Below are 15,277 nucleotides of genomic sequence, written 5' to 3'. Positions count from 1 at the left end.
GTAAATTAGTATATATTGACCTAAATTTGATTGTCGTTTTTGATTACATCTGATGTTTCATGTAGTAATTCTCATCTGGGTTTTGGATATTTTTCTCTTGTTCTTATTTCTTGTCGTATATAATCATGTAAAAGTATGGTAAATTTTTCGCTATAAACTTTTTGAATAATTTTTTTCAAAAAATCTATTTTTTTACCGTGTTTTAGGTGCAAACTACCAAGCAATGTTATGTATATGATAAAAATTGATAAAAAATTGTAATAAATATATATAATTTATTATATAAAAAAGTTAAAACTTGATAAGGAAACATTTACCATACTTTTACATAATTATTTATTACTAATAAATTCATTTTTATTCACTTTTTTTAAACCAATTTGAAAATTTAGCTCATGCTCTTTCATTTGACACCTGTAGAATGGTTCTAACGTTATTTTTTTTACTTAGGTTTTTGCAAAAAAGCTACCTGGGATAAACAACTTGAATAAAATTTAAACAATTGAATGAATCGCTTTGAAATTCTTGTCACATATTAACCACTAAAGAACCCTCATTTGACAAAAGTTTTAAAGCTTTACACTTATTTTTACAATAGTTATTGCGAAATTAATTTTTTTTTAAATTCCAATTTATTTCTAATTATATTAACAATGAATGAGTGTATATTAAACTGTGTGATATTCTTGTTCTCATGATCATTTTTCAGTGCGTCATTAATTATGACGTCACATACTGTATTGGGTGTGTCGAGACTTATTTCATGTAATTATTGACGAATCTGACAGATGCCAGAATCGTACTTCGCCATAGGTGAAAAGCTTGTGGAATTAAACTACTTAGTAATTTAGTAGATTTGATTTTTACACAATATGTTAACATGTAGGTATTTTTTATAAAGGGGAATAAAATTAAAAAGTAAACAATATTGTTAATTAAATTTATAAATATGGAAACATTAAAAAATGACACAAAACTATCCATAAACTGTGTTATTATCTTCTTCTCTAGGTGCTGTCTCCGCTTCAAAAGTTGGCAATCATCAGAGAGATCTTTATTTCTGAAACCGCGGCTCTAAATAATTCATTGTTATTACATCCAAACCAGTTCCTAAGGTTCTTCAGCCATGAGTTACGTCTCCTTATTATGGATCTTTTTTTTTGCATAATGACCTGGAGTATTAGATATACATCTCTCATTACATGTCCCATATATCTCAGTTTTCTTCTTATTTGTTAGTTCTTCTCGTTCCCTATGCGTAAGACTCATTACCTCCACGTTGGCTATTCTATCTACTCATGAGATTTTTAGCACTCTTCGGTACATCTCGAATGTCTCTAGTCTCCTCACGCCAATGACTAACTTTTAACGAACTAAATTCTAAACCAAAACACAAAATAATGCACAAAAACGTTGTGAAACACAAGGGAAGTCGAATTCGAATTTCAAAATGACAGGTACACAAAATACTGACCTGAATAATAACCGTCACTTGACTCTTTGACACTTCTAAAAAATGGCCAAAATGGACGAAGTTTTCATGAAATGTTCGTAATACGAGTATTTGATTGGCTAGAAAAAACGCGCATTCTAAATATCAACGAATCAAACGTCGGTTAGGAATAGACATCTTATGTAAATAACCATTGTAATGCTGCATTATTTTTGTGTTTAATCACGGAGCTACCGCTTTTTCCGTCTCATCTAACTTAATGCATTAGAGAGAAATCGAAAAACTGTGACGCAGTGAAAAATGATCATGAGAACAAGAATACGCCATTTTAAAGCTTTTTTCATTCTCTCAAAGATGTTTGTACTAAGAAAACCATAAGTCTTACTGTTTTTCATTCATTTGAAAACAAAAGGAAAAAAGGCCGTTTTTTTGAAACTAAATTGTTTATAAATAAAAATGGCCGCCATATCCGACGCAGGAAATTTGTTCTTATTTTTACCTGTCGAAAAAGCGCTTCAGAACCCTGGCTGTTGAAGTGTCATGGAAAAAACCTTATTCCCCTGGACTATAAGGTTTTCCAAGGTTAATAAGGTTTTCACCTTCTTAATATTTTATTAATAAAATAATGTACAATTCACAAGACATTGAAAAGCAAATAAATTGTATGCGAAATATTGAAATTCATGACGATACTTATAATGTATTGTTATGTACCTTGAATAAAAATGACCATCTCCCTTTGCTATAAAAACATCGATTGTAATACAAAATCAAAAATGGATTATTCTTCAACCTACCATGCAACGACTACTGACTTACTGAATAATTCATATCCTAATTTAGTTTGACAAAATTATCAATCATCTGCTAACAATAAAATAAGGAAATAAAGTGAATATAAGTGTCGATAAATATTTTTATATTCTATTAGGATAAAGCAAATGTCCGACAGAAATGATATTCTAAATACTGTTGATTTCTTTTGTTGAGCAAATAATGTAACGATAGATCGATTTGGAAATTATATGAAGTGACTAATACATATGTCAGCACTATTACTATTAGTCCAGAGAAATAAGGTTTTTGTCGGGACACTTGACCAGCCTGATTAACAAATGCGTTTTTACTTTATCGTACTACATATATACGTAGTATGAGTATAATAGATAAAGTTATAGGATCGTGCAAAAATTTTTTTTTCATATTTCACTTTTTTTTTGACGTTTTGAGTCCCCCTGAGTGTAAAAAGCAAATAAAAAAAACATGTCGGAAGTATGTACGTATGTCTGTACGTATGTCTGTACGTACGTATGTACGTACGTATGTCGCCACCGCCCAGCAAAAACTACCTGACCGATTTCGATGAAATTTGGTATGAGTAAGTTTAAGAGAATTTTGTCGAGAAACTAAGCTTTTGAAAAAAACCTCTCAAAGGGGGGCCGAAATAGGGGGGTTATTTGGGGCCCATTTTTGCAAATTTTGACCGAAACGAATGAAATTTAACATAAAGTTAGCTTATCGATAGGTGAATATAAATACGGAATTTGACATTTCCAAATCCAAAATGGCGACCAGCATGGCCGACCTCCCACCCGATACATTTCCCTACCAATCTAAAAATTTGTTTAAGATAAATTTAATTTGAAAAAACATTTATATAGCCTAAAGATGGGTCTATAACAAGAATATTATCGTTTTTCAGAAAAAGTTATGGGTTGCCTATATTTAAGGGGTCAAAATTTGACATAAATTTGAACTAGATTTTCTCAAAAATGGCTCCAAGGAATGTTTATTTTTTGATATATTTTTGATATCTTATCGGTTAATTCAATAACATTAGTCAGATGTCTTATCTCCTCATATGAGGGGAGTTATAAATTTTTTATAAAAAAATATTTTAGTGCATGTAACTTCCTCTGTAATAGAAACTATAATTTGAAATTTGGCAGACATATAGAGTAGTTTATTATCTGATAATAGATCGGTACGATAAAGTTCTCGGGCGGCCCTTCCGTCCAGCGTTTTTTGAGTAGGGGAAGAGGGGGTAGGATGGGGTAGCTAAGGAAAATAACAAAAATACAACATAATTACTACGTTTATTACTATTACTAATTGATGGCACGTTACGTCATTAATCTAACTATGATTTGGTACAATCTTTGGAAAATCAACCTATCACATTTTTCAACAATTAGCCATTAATAAGAACATTATGAAAAACCATCTTGCCCCATACTATGGGGTATGATGGGGTAATGGAATTGGGGCATGATGGTGATGCTAATTAATTCTCACAAATCAAACAAAAATGTGTATTTGCTCCAGATCTTCATTGTCCACCCTAGCACAAGCATTGTGAGCTCAACATCCACAGATCTGGCAGCCTACCCAGGGTTCTGACGATGTCACTTTATCTATGGCTGTTTTCATAGCATCTCTCGACCACTCTCCTCTTTTTGTTTTTTTCTTGTAAGTACGTACCATGGTATTATCTAAAATAATAATCCAATGTTATTTATTAAGGAATTTAAATTAACCCAGACTTACCACCAATGTCCCATCATACCCCGCATCCAATACCCCATCTTGCCTCAAAAGGTAACTTTGAACAAAAAAAAATTCACTAATTAAATGTTTAACGTATTCACACAAACAATATGCCATTATCAAAATAAGAATACTAGTAAACAACGATAAAAAAGACATTAATGAGGTGATCATAATTACCTTAAAATAACGATGGTTGTCCTTGCACAAAATTAGATCAACGGATCGCTAAAACAGTTTTCCGTCTGTAAACAAAAAACGCGTGCACTCTCATTCACGGTTTCTCTTGCAGGGACCGTTAGTCGAATGACTCTTCCTTTTGAGTTACTACATGCTATTCACCAACGTGTAGTTTCTTGTTTGTGTGCGGTACCCCGTCTTACCTCGAGACCCCGTCATGCCCCCCATTCCCCTACTATATACCTAATACATTATAAATTAATACAAAAATGCCCGACATAGTTTGGACGAGAATTTTCGTTATTACCAAATAAGGGTAAAAAAGCCAGTTTTTCGTTTAAATCGCTGCAGGTAAAAATAGGGTACTTAAATATCTTATTTTACGCCAGTCAGTGGGAGCAAGAATAGGATATTACCTCCGAATTCTATCATAATGCATGGATTTTAATGAAATTTTGGTCCGTTGCCTCTAGTTATCTCCTAATTCAAAGTCTACCCTATGCCGATGTGTGATTTTATCTTGGGGGGTGGTTCCCACCCCTATTTAGGGGTGGATTTTTTTTTAATTACCACGGTATTCGCTAAAGAATTTCATTCTAAGCAAAAACTGTTTTATAATTTCTTTTTTGAAAACTCAGTACTTTTTGAGATATTCTTGGTTGACAATTGGCCATTTTCATTGAAACAAATACCTTTTCGAACGGTTTTTTGCGAATACCTTAAAAACTATGCATCTAACTAAAAAAACTATATCAAACATTTTTGTAGGTTCTAAAAAAAAGAGACACTTGCCTTCATAAATCTTCTAGTTATAATACAAAAAGAAATATGGTAGGTGAAAATAGTTTGTTTTTTGGTACATTCTCAAGTTGGTGTATTCAACTTGAAATAACAGAGAAACGGTCGATTTGAGGTGTATAATGATACTAATGACTTTTGTATTGTAGTGCTTGAAAAGACCTTTAACCCGGCACCTGCCACGTGGGGGTGCTACCAGCACCCCCTAACACATTTTTATCAAATATTTGGTATTTCAAATTTGGTAACCGTGCTGTGCGTCATAGTAGCTTTCTATATTATATAGCATAGATGTGTTAGCGTTTGAAGTGGTTATTTAGTGTCATTCTGAACTTGTAGCTCTAAAGTCGAATTGGGGTGTCATCATCTGGCACTTTAAGTTTTAATTTTTTTTTTGTATTTCTGATAAACAGGTCAAATTTACATTACCTAATGAAATAACTGATTTAAATTATTAATATAGACTCTCTACACACTAAATCTTAATTTTTTTAGATATTTTACTTGACTTCATTTATTATGGCTTGGTACTTGCTAATTTGCTTATCACACCTTTTTCATTTTATTTTTTAACTTTTATAATAATATATTAGTAGCTAATAAGTTAATAAAACATGTTTTTTATATTCCTGCGTTACTCAACACATTATTTTGTTTTTTTAAACAAGTAGATCACAGACAATTTTTAAGGGGTGCTGTGAGCACCCCACGTGGCAGTTGACGCTTTGGAAAGCCACGTGGCAGGTGACGGGTTAAAAGAGCTATATTAAAGGTCCATTACATTAAAACTGAGCAAGATATGCTGCAAACAAAGTTGATAACTAATGTATTTTAAGAAAAAATGAGAAGTAATTTTAATCCCCCATCCACCAAAAGGTAAATGCATGGTTTTCCTTCTATAATACTTTTTATTATAGTGTTATTTCTATGTTCAAAAAGTTGGACGGGTTTAAAATGAATGGCTTTTGAAAAAAAAGATCAAATTATAGAGCGCATTTTTAAATTTTCTTAAAAATCTTCCATTTTCTCCATGTAACTTGAAAATGATAAGAGATATAGTAATGAAAGGAAATTTTTATCTGAAAAAGCCCTATATTTTTGTGTGATATCTTTTTTCGTATCTCTTATCTTTTTCGAGTTACATGGAGAAAAAGGAAGATTTTTAAGGAATTTAAAAATGTGCTCTATAATTTAATAATAATAATAATAATGTTTATTTACTTCTCATTATGCTCTCATATATAACAATATTATAATAGAATAATTCAATACTAACATAATTACAAATTAATTTTAAGTTAAATATTTTCACATATAAATAAATAGTAAATAAACCAAAAGAAGAAATTCCCTGAAGAACCAGAGGTTGTGCTCAGGGATTACATTATTCAAATATTAAACATTAACAATACAAAAACGCATAACAAATATTAAAAATTAACAATACATAACTCATAACAACTCATAATGCATAACAAATATATTATATATTAGTAGTTATATTATAAATTTAATTAAAGATCGCATTCAAAAACTCAGTTCCAGTGTTCTTAATAAATTTTTTAAAAATGGATTTAATCATGTTGAATGAGTTTATTTTTCTCAAATATATTTTATAAATTTCGGGTAAATAATTAAATATTTTAGGAATATAGTATGTGAAATTATGTTTACCAATTTATTTAAAATTACTAATAATTTTTACATAGTCATGAAGTTTTCTTCTAGTGTCGTAATTATGATCTATTGATTTCAATATTTGTTTATTTTTGTATGTATGCAAAATTATGTTTAATAAATATAATTGTCTAATTTTAAAAACACCAGCTTGCTGATAAAGAAGTTCTGATGAATATAAGCGAGTTTTTTTTAACATTATTTTTAAAAATCTCCTTTGAAGTATTTCGAGTTTAATCAAATGTGAGGAATATGTTCCACCCCATGCTATAATGGCATATCTAAGACGTGATTCTATTAAGGAATAGTATACCATCTTTAAGAAAGATAAATCAAGAATGTTGCTGAGATATCTAAATCTGTATAGTATCATTCTTAGAGTTTTACATACCATATCAATATGTATATCCCATTTCAAGTGACAATCTATATAAACGCCTAAATATTTTATGTATTCTTTCCTATTTATTTTAATGTACGCCTTATTATAGTTTAGATTTAATTCCATGAATTCGGGTAAATTATTTTTATATATTGAAAATGGTATAAAGTAAGTTTTATCTGTATTAACTGTCAGTAGTTTCCTACTTAGCCAATCTAGAACCTTTACAGTTTCTGTTTCTGCCAAAGTTTTAAGTTCATTCCAAGAATTACTAGTGTAAAGTATAACTGTGTCGTCAGCAAAACAAATAATCTTTCCAGTTATTTTCATTGCCGCTAGATCATTTATATATATTGAAAACAATAAAGGGCCTAAAACAGTACCTTGAGGCACACCATACTCAATGGTTCTTTCAGTACTAAGTTTGTTATTAATTTTGACAATTTGTAATCTATTTTTTAAATAACTTTGAAATAGTAAATATGGTATTCCTCTTATTCCAAGATCGCTCAAAGCACTTAATAAGTGTTGATGACTAACAGTATCAAATGCTTTCGCTAAATCTAAAAATATTGCTAAAGTAGGAGAACCACTGTCCAGCATCTTATATAAATAATCAGTAGCAGATGTTATAGCATCTGAAGTGGAATATCCTTTTTTAAAACCAAATTGGTTTGTAGAAAGCAGGTTAAACTTTTTAAGATATTGATTAACTCGTTCGGCTAATGCCTTTTCAAAGATTTTTGCCAGGCTGGTAATAAGTGATATTGGACGATAATTTTGCACTAATTTTTTATCACCCTTTTTAAATATAGGTATAATTACAGCTTTTTTAAAATTGTCAGGACATGTACCTTGTTCAAATATTATATTTATTAAATTAGTTATTGGATCAACAACATAATGGGAAATTATCTTTAACAGATCAGCAGAAATGTTATCTATGCCAGGAGATTTTTTTGGTTTTAAAGAATGAATAATACACTGAACTTCTGATTTTGTTACGGGTTTTAGAAAAAAACGTACTATTACATGTAGTTTTTGGAGGATTAGGTGAAGATGGTATTCTAATATTTTTAGCAAGCTCAGACTTTGATTTGATCTTATTTTTTTCAAAAACCACTCATTTTAATCTAGCCCAACTTTTTGAACATAGAAATAACACTATAATAAAAAGTATTGTAGAAGGAAAACGATGTATTTAGATTCTGATGGATAAGAGGTTAAATATACTTCTCATTTCTTCCTAAAATACATTAGTCATTAACTTTTTTGCAGAATATCTCGCTTAGTTTGCATATAATCGAGGTCTTTTCAAGCACTACAAAAGTTATTAGTATCATTATACACCTAAAATCGACAGTCTCTCTGTTATTTTAAGTTGAATACACCGATTTGAGCATGCAGCAAAAAAACAAACTTTTCTTACCTACCATATCCCTCTTTGTATTTTAACTAGAAGATTTATGAAGGAACGAATCTCATTGTTTTTTATAACCTACAGAAATATTTTATAAAGTTATTTTGTTAGATGCATATTTTTAAAGTATTCGCAAAAATCCGTCCGAAAAGGTGTCATTTTTCAATGAAAATGGCCAATTTTCAACCACGAATAACTCAAAAGTATTGAGTTTTCAAAAAATAATTAAAAAAATCAGAGAACAGCTTTTGCTTAAAATTAGGTTCTCTAGCTTTTTCCGTGGCTATTTTAAACAAAACATTTTCACCACCGAGAAGGGGTGGGAACCACCCCCAAGATAAAAGTACACATCGGCATAGGGTAGACTTTGTTTCTTGAGCTATTCCCTACTTACTGTGAAAATATCAAGTAAATCCATGTAGTAGGATAGAATTTGGAGCCAAATACCCTCATTGACTGCCCTATTTAGAGTATTCATCTTTTCATAGATTACCAAAGGTTAAAAAGGACAGTTTTTGATTAAAAAGTAGTTTGTAAGTATGATCTGAGGCTGTAACTCAAAGTATGAACACTGGGGTGTTATGTATTTTCTGTGTTATTATCTGGAATGGAAGCTTGGATCAACAAAAGGATATAAGTATTTACTGGAGAATAAGGTATTTTGGTCTTCAATTCTTTCGATCACGCCTCATCTTGCTGTCAATAGAAAAACGCAGAGAAGAAAAACTGCAGTGGTGCTAAAACGATACAAGTAGGATCAGGAATGGAACCGGGTCGTATTTAGTTACCATTGGTTGGTTATTTTAAATTTAAAGTTTTATACAGGGTGTAACAAAAATACAGGTCATAAATTAAACCACATATTCTGGGACCAAAAATAGTTCGAATGAACCTAACTTACCTTAGTACAAATATGCACACAAAAAAAGGTACAGCCCTTTGAAGTTACAAAATGAAAATCGATTTTTTCGAATATATCGAAAACTATTAGAGATTTTTTGTTGAAAATGGACATGTGGCATTCTTATGGCAAGAACATCTTAAAGAAAAATTATAGTGAAATTTGTGCACCCCATAAAAATTTTATGGGGGCTTTGTTCCCTTAAACCCCCCCAAACTTTTGTGTCCGTTTCAAATAAATTTTTATTCTGGTGCCATTAGTTAAATTAAATATTTTTAAAACTTTTTTGCCTCTTAGTATTTTTTCGATAAGGCAGTTTTTATCGAGTTGCGGCTTCTTTTTTAATATGTTTACATACAAATTTTATGAGGGTTTTGTTCCTTTAAACCCCCCAAATGTTTGTGTACGTTCCAATTAAACTATTACTGCGGTACCATTAGTTAAACACAGTGTTTTTAAAACTTTTTTGCCTCTTTGTATTTTTTTGATAAAGCATCTTTTATCGAGATGTGTCTTCTTTTTTAATATGGTTCAAAATATACCTAAAAATGTAAATCATAAATAAATTTTCATATTATTACCAAGTCTCCATAATCGTACTTTACCATATACAAATATGTGGTGGATTTGACAAATATTCAAATATCTCGATAAAAACTGACTTTTGCAAAAAGTACTAAGAGACAAAAAAGTTTTTAAAAACTTGTGTTTAACTAATGGCGCTACAATAATGATTAAATTGAAACGTACACAAAAGTTTGGGGGGTTTAAAGGAACCAAACCCCCACAAAATTTTTATGGGGTGTCCAAATTTCATTATAATTTTTTCTTAAAATACTACCGCCATAACAATACCACATGTCCATTTTTAATAAAAAATCTCTAATAGTTTTCGATATATTGGAAAAAAGCAATTTTCATTTTGTAACTTCAAAGGGCTGTAACTTTTTTTCCGTGCACATTTGTACTAAGGTAAGTTATGTTCAATCGAACTATTTTAGGTCCTAGAATACGCGATTAAATTTATGACCTGTATTTTTGTTACACCCTGTATATTTGCTTTTTTATTACCTACACTATTTTTTACGGTATTTTTTCCTATTTAGTTGTGTGAAAATTTTTCCACGATACTCCGTTTGCTTTCTGTTAATATCATCAACAATAATAAATGAGTCTTAACAATCGCAAATATTTTTTTATTATGATTATTTCAATAGTCAATGCAGAAAAGAATAACAGCTTTTTCCTTGATAAATTTAGATCCTAAAAGTGCAGTTTGTATAAATCTAGATCATAATTATTGTAACCCCGTCAGAATTGAATGGTACATCCTTAACTTTTTTCAACAGGTCCTTGAACAGATCAACGCCATATAAGACTATAAATAATAAAACTTTCTTCTGGTTTGGCATCCATGGGTTTTTTTTCGATTTTCGGTCGCTTATCTCTAAAGTAGTTTCTTCGAGTATACAGGGTGTTTCATTAAGAATTGTCCATATCGTAACTGGAGAAACCTTAGCACAAAATGCGAAGATTTAACCCAAAACACTTACTTATTAATAAAATATTCTTCCTTACCGAGATACAGAGTGTTTTATTATAAATATTCTAAAATGACTTTAGCCCATTGTTAAAGCACCTTTTAATATTTTTTGTTCAAACTTGACACACAGTTTACAAATGTTAGGATACTTTAACTAATGTTAAAAGATAGTTTTCCGCTGGTACGAGAGGCGTGCTGTAGGGATATATACTTTATTTTCGCCCCTTTTCCCCCCTCACAATCTACGCCACTGCCGTAATAATAATTTCAGCATGTTTTGATTCTTCGTTACTTTTTACGTAAATATCATCCGTTTGTCTCAATGCAACAGGGTAAGTAATTTTCAAGTTATTTGCATTTTAATGTAATGGATTCAATAGGATTATATGTATTTTAAACACATATAATCTGAATGTAGTTTAAAATACATAGTCTTATGGAATCCATTATCGTTAAACGCAAATAACTTGAAAACTACTTACTCTATCGCAATGAGTTAAAATAATGACATTTATGTAAAAACTAACAAGGAATCAAAAAAACATGTGGAAATGATTATTACGACAGTGGCGTAGATTGTGAGGGGGAAAAGGGTCGAAAATGAAGTATGTATCCCTACAGCACACCTCTGGTAACAGTGGAAAACTATCTTTTAACACTTATTAGAATATCCTAACATGTGTAAACTGTTTGTCAAGTTTGAACAAAAAATATTGGAAGGTGGTAAAACACTCTGTACCTCGGTAAGGAAGAATATTTTATTTAAGTGTTTTGGGTTAAATCTTCGTATTTTGTGCCAAGGTTTATCCAGTTACGATATCGACAATTCTTAATGAAACACCCTGTATAAACATCATTCTCCTCAGTAGCATCTACTTTTTCCGTAATATCAAGCACTTTATATAAAACGTAATTTGCAATATTAAAAGTAAAATACTGGCTAAATGATACCAAGTCTATGCAATGAAAAACAAAAAAAAAAACAATAAAATAAATTTACTTTTAATAAATTTTAGTTTAATATAAAGATGATCAAACCCACGTAACGACGTTTTATCTTTGCATTGGTACGTATCATTATATGTACGGAAAATCTCACAAAGGACGAATACAATAGGTTATGAAAACGATTTATCAAAATTAGGACTTACTTAGCATTGTTCTTCCACATGCTACCACATCCCCAATCAGTGTCAAAGCTATAATAGCTATTAATGGTTGGGCAGCCTTCCTAACTGTTGTTTTCTCTGCTATGCTCTGCCGACACCACATATTGTTATTGTTCCTGCAAAACAAAAAGGGACAGCGATTATTTTTCGGATGAAATACCAACTGAGTAAATTTTAGGTTTTATATCTTAATTATTATCTGTTTTGTGGTAGGCGACCGAAATTTATTTTAATTTATAGGGTATAGCTGGGACAAATTTGAAGGGAATAAAAATTTTGTTCTTGTAAGTGGTAAACAATTTAATAATCCTGAATTATTGTTCTTGATTTTAGTTTTGGTAATGAATTTTATTATACATCATTTCCCATAATTGACGACTTTATTTTGGAATTTGTAGAAAATTTCTGCAAATGGAATATTTAACCTATATGGAACCACCACACGTCTTGCAGAAAATAATTACAACAGTGACAAACCACTAAAAGACAAACAAGGATAGCTGCTTACAACAACAGAAGAGCAAACACGAAGATGGCAAGAGTACTACAAAAAACTTATGACAGAAGAAGAAAATGAGTCGTTTTTGCAACAGAATAACTGAAGAAAGAGCTAATTGACGCTATCCCAACAGAATTGTGGAAAGCGGACATTAAGGGAACCATGGAGCTAGTCGAATCACTATTAGCAGATATTTGGGCCAAAAAAACACACCTCCACAGAGAATGGAATAATGGGATTATAACCAAGCTTTTCAAAAAGGGTGATGTACAATTATGCGAAAACTTGAGAGGAATAGCCCTGTTATGTTCCATAAATAACGTATTAGCATTTATTATACATCAGAGAATCAATAAAATAATAATTGATAAAACTCTCAGAAATGAACAAGTAGGTTTCAGAAGGGGAATATCCTATATTGACCAAATTTCTACGGCAAGAATCAACATAGAGGAAACTAAAGAGGCCGCCTTGATAATGATTTTTATAGACTTTGCCAAAGCCTTTGACAGTATAAAATATACAGTCCTGTGCAAAATCTTAAATTTAAATAGAATACCGCTAGTCCTGTCGCCAGGGGGGGGGTACAACGGCATCCTTAATTCAGATGGACTTACCCAAGATCTGTTTATGTATTTTGACCCGTAGAAAACGAATTTTTTGGGTAACAGTTGATCCAGATATCGATAAGTTTGTTATAAACAAAGATCTAGAGGAATTACATAACAGCGATTTTTCGCAAAACAAAACATTTTTTTCTATTTTTTGGGTGATTCTCAGCAAAAAATGGTCTTACAAGTTTTTTCGTAGGATGCATAGTTTTAGAGATAAACGCGGTTGAACTTTCGAAAAATCGAAAAAGTGCAATTTTTGAACCCGAATAACTTTTGACTAAAAAATAAAATAGCAATTCTGCTTACTGCATTTGAAATTACAAGTCAAATTCTATCGGTTTTGATTATTTGCATTGCTAAAAATTAAGTTTTTATTTGTTAAACAAAACCATAAACACATAGTGTTTACCGTGCCCAATGCATGCGTTTTAATGTACGTAATCTACGTATAATTGTCTGTATGCGCGTCTACTCGTTCGATTTCAAATGGGAAATGCATTGAAATATTATTCAATCACTATGTGTTTACAGCTTTGTTTAACATTAAAAAAATTAATTTTTAGCAATAAAAGTAATCAAAACCGATAGAATTTGACTTGAACTTTCAAATGCGGTAAGCAGAATTGCTATTTTATTTTTCAATCAAAAGTTATTCGGGTTCAAAAATTGCAATTTTTCGATTTTTTGAAAGTTCAACCGCGTTTATATCGAAAACTATGCGTCCCACGATAAAACTTGTGAAAACATTTTTCGCTTAGAATGACTCAAAAAATACAAAACAATGTTTTGTTTTGTGAAAAATCGCTGTTATGTGATTCCTCAAGTTCTTTGTTTATAACAGTCTTATCGACATCCTGATCAACTGTTACCCAAAAAATTCGTGTTCTACGGGTCAAAATACATGAAAAAACTTGGGTATTTAAGTCCATCTGAATTAGGGAGGCCGTTGTACCCCCACTGGCGACAGGACTACGCCTAAGGTCATAAAAACAATCAAAATTATGTATAATCAAACATGTCAAGTATTATATAAAGGCAAATGACAGATAAAATAGAAGTAGAAGTAGGTTTAAAACGAGGTTGCATACTGTCACCACTTCTCTTTAACATAATATGTTTTAATCACATACTGCAAAAAATATTAGAAATAAATGTAATTCCTTGGATTTACCTTTGGAATAAGAAATTGGCAATTATGGAATATGCAGATTATATCTGCTTGATGTCACACACAATAGATGAAATGACGAACATAATAAGGACGCCGGAGGAACAGTCGGCTGAAGTTGGCCTTGAAATCAACACTAATAAGACAGTAGAGATGATAATAGGAATAAGTTAACACTGCAAACTATACATCAATCGAGACGAAATAAAACGGGTTAAACAATTCTTCTTAAACACAGAAGAACAAAAGCACAACACGCCGTTGGAATCCTCTCAAATATTTGGAGATCAACCCAGACTAGCTAAAGTACTAAAATAAGAATTTTTAATAGCAACGTCAAATCAATACTGCTATATGGGAGTGAGACATGTACAACGACAGAAGGAAATGCAAAAATCCAAGTTTTTGTAACTAGATCCTTACGAAAAATTCTGAAGATATAATTGGCCCAACACCATAACAAATGAAGCATTTTGAAGGAAAACTAATAAAGCAAAAAAGATGGAATTGTTTGGGTTACACATTGGGGAAACAAAATAAAATCACAACAAAACAAGCACTGAAATTGTATGCAATAGAACAAAGAAGCAGAGGACGACTGACCAAAACTTGTAAAATCACGATTGATGAAGAAAATGACTAAATGAAGAAAACCTGGGGAGAGGTAGCAGCCATTGCCAAAAATGGAGAACAGAAATGGAGAAGATTAATGGTTTATTCTCGTTCACGGAGTAACAGGATTGAATATAATGGTTACGCAGTCTTCCTAACTGTAGTTTTCTCTGAGATGCTCGGCCGACACCACATATTGTTATTGCTCCTGCAAAACAAAAAGGGACAGCGATTATTTTTCGGATAAAATACCAACTGAGTAAATTTTACGTTTTATATCTTAATTATTATCCGTCTTGTGGTAGGCGACCGAA

General features: G+C 31.1%; 1 protein-coding gene and 1 long non-coding RNA gene across 3 annotated transcripts in view; both read right to left on the bottom strand.

Annotated features, from left to right (window-relative positions):
- The window catches only part of LOC126884065 (venom allergen 5 2-like), a 350,744-nt gene that overhangs the window by 169,417 nt on the left and 166,050 nt on the right, over nt 1–15,277 (bottom strand). For both annotated transcript variants that reach the window (XM_050649852.1, XM_050649851.1), the window contains one exon: nt 12,053–12,186. In XM_050649852.1, the coding sequence (XP_050505809.1) occupies nt 12,053–12,173 (121 nt within the window). In that variant the 5' untranslated portion in view covers nt 12,174–12,186. The remainder of the gene's footprint in view (nt 1–12,052; nt 12,187–15,277) is intronic.
- Nucleotides 3,531–4,311, bottom strand: LOC126884066 (uncharacterized). The gene is made up of 2 exons (XR_007697822.1): nt 4,181–4,311; nt 3,531–4,055 (listed from the first exon to the last, which is right to left on the bottom strand). It is a non-coding gene; the product is annotated as an uncharacterized LOC126884066 (long non-coding RNA).

This window comes from Diabrotica virgifera, chromosome 4 (genome assembly GCF_917563875.1).
Source record: "Diabrotica virgifera virgifera chromosome 4, PGI_DIABVI_V3a".
In the NCBI taxonomy this organism is placed as follows: domain Eukaryota; kingdom Metazoa; phylum Arthropoda; class Insecta; order Coleoptera; family Chrysomelidae; genus Diabrotica; species Diabrotica virgifera.
Note: the sequence above shows the minus strand (reverse complement) of the source record. Positions and strands in the feature narration are given on the sequence as shown.